General features: G+C 35.6%; 1 protein-coding gene across 3 annotated transcripts in view; it reads right to left on the reverse strand.

The window, feature by feature from the left end:
• LOC102674916 (protein crumbs) overlaps positions 1-2,121 on the reverse strand; it is a 29,309-nt gene that overhangs the window by 10,225 nt on the left and 16,963 nt on the right. For 2 of the 3 annotated variants that reach the window (XM_006614820.2, XM_031510042.1), the window contains exons 2-4: positions 1,554-1,924; positions 1,234-1,414; positions 676-843 (exon numbers count right to left, since the gene is read on the reverse strand). In XM_006614820.2, coding sequence (XP_006614883.1) covers positions 676-843; positions 1,234-1,414; positions 1,554-1,924 — 720 coding nt within the window. The remainder of the gene's footprint in view (positions 1-675; positions 844-1,233; positions 1,415-1,553; positions 1,925-2,121) is intronic. The other variant, XM_031510041.1, reaches the window with a different exon arrangement.

Genomic DNA, 2,121 nt, shown 5'->3' on the forward strand with positions numbered 1-2,121 from the left:
AGCCCAAACACCTGTTGCCGGATAAGAAACATGCTTTGAGAGAGAAAGAGAGAGAGAGAGAGAGAGAGAAAGAAAGAGAAAGAGAGAAATAAAAAAGATACGGTGAATATGAGAATCGATATGAGAACAATCGGTGGAAATATTATTACGATTCTTATCGGTAAAAATTAGGAGAATTACGTAGAAAGAGTAATATTGATTTTGCGTTGTTCTATAAATTCATATCTCGTATTTGGCATGCTATATTTTTTTTCTTTTCTTTTTCTTTTTCTTTTTTTTTTTTTTTTTAGTTTGAAAATCGAACATCAGAGCGAGAAATTTTAGAAAATATCGAAATATATTATTGCAAGCGTTCTTTTGCAAAATTTAAGTATAAGATAATAGCTAATAGACAGCGGTTGAAACGTTAAAAGTAAAAAGAAAGATAAACGTTCATGCAAGGTTATTAAAATGAAATCTAAAAAGAGAATACATGGCCGAGCGATCCTTATTTTCCTTATTTTGGAAATTTCGAATATTTCGAATTTCGATCGATGTAAAAAAAAATGAATAACAATAACAAGAACAAGAACGATATTATTATTAATGGAATTATATTCGATTATTTGCCATGGATCTATCTTTCTATCTTTCACTCGGTGCCAAAATCCCGTATATTCGACGTCAATGTCTAACCGTTGTCAATTTGACAGTTGTTGCCTGAATATCGGGCGTAACAGTGACACTCGTAACGATCCTGCCGTGACACGCATTTACCATGCATCATGCATGGCTCGAGATAGCAGAAATCCATGGTGGTGATTACGCTTGATCCTACACCACCGTTAAGTCCGCTCGTACCACCTGAAAGTTTTCGTACGAGAATCTGGCATGCAATTTGCTATTCATATAAGTGATACACACGATCGCACACTGTGTAAATCTGAAAATTCACGCAGGACGACGAGTCGAAACAATATAATTACGTGATCTTCACTCTGATTAATTGTGCGATAATTTCAAAAATTTCTATTCCATAGTTATAGTCTACTAGAGAGAGAGACAGAGAGAAAAAAAAAATATCACGTTTCAACTTTTCGTTGTAATTGTACATCCTCATATATAGAAGGGATCTATAACTACTTATATACTCTTAGATTTTTATATTTTTACATTTTTTTCTTTGCACGAAGAGGGGAAGAGGGGAATTTTGAATTTTTCTGTAAAGATTGCGACGAAGAGAAAGATCCTTACATCCTTTATTTTCCGCAGGGCAGGGGCCAAAAACTGCCCCGTTATTCATCGTCTCGTTAAAAAGAATTCCCGGACCCTGAAGGATGCATCCTTTGAACCCTTCTCCCACGACGAGAGACCCATTCATATCGTAATCGGGCAACGTGAGAATCGCAGCGTTGTAAGTCGCGTTGGCGATCACCTGACGAGCAGAATTTAAAAAAAAATTAAGAAAAATATGATCGATAGAAGAGTCGATAGAAGAGTCGATAGAAGAGTCGATAGAAGAAAGAAATTAAGTAAAAAAGATGTTTGGAGAATTGAAATAATTTTGATTATACCTGAGTATGACCGGCAGCGTTCAACGTGAGATTTCCGAGTCTAAAGAACAGATTGACATTGTGCCAAGCGTTGTTCAATAGCCTAGCGTTCAATCTCGCTTTGTATCTCTGCTGGTCGACTATGGCCGCGAACAAAAGTCCGTCCGGGGTCACTTCGAGGCTGATCGAATCCTCGTCGTACTTCTGCGTGAACAGTCGGCCGCCCTCGCAAGTTCGAAAGCTCAAGCCGCTGTGCCTGTGCACAGACACGAACGAGCTCAATTTCAGGAATGCCGATCCATTGAAGTAAGCTTCTCTGGGGCGTTCATCGTGATTCTTGTGTCTGATATCTTGGGGCGCTTCGTCGGTCACTACTAATAAACTTGTAAGTACTGAAAAAACGAGTAATTAAAATTAATTCCAAGTAGAATTTCGATCACATATATTACATATAATAAGTTTATATAATAAATTATATAAATATATATAAAAAATATATAATAAATATAATAAATTTAAATAGTAAAAATTATATTCATTTATATCTAAATAAATAAATGTAAAACGAATAATTAAAATTAATTCCAAG

Source organism: Apis dorsata, unplaced genomic scaffold (genome assembly GCF_000469605.1).
Source record: "Apis dorsata unplaced genomic scaffold, Apis dorsata 1.3 scaffold_198, whole genome shotgun sequence".
Taxonomy (NCBI): domain Eukaryota; kingdom Metazoa; phylum Arthropoda; class Insecta; order Hymenoptera; family Apidae; genus Apis; species Apis dorsata.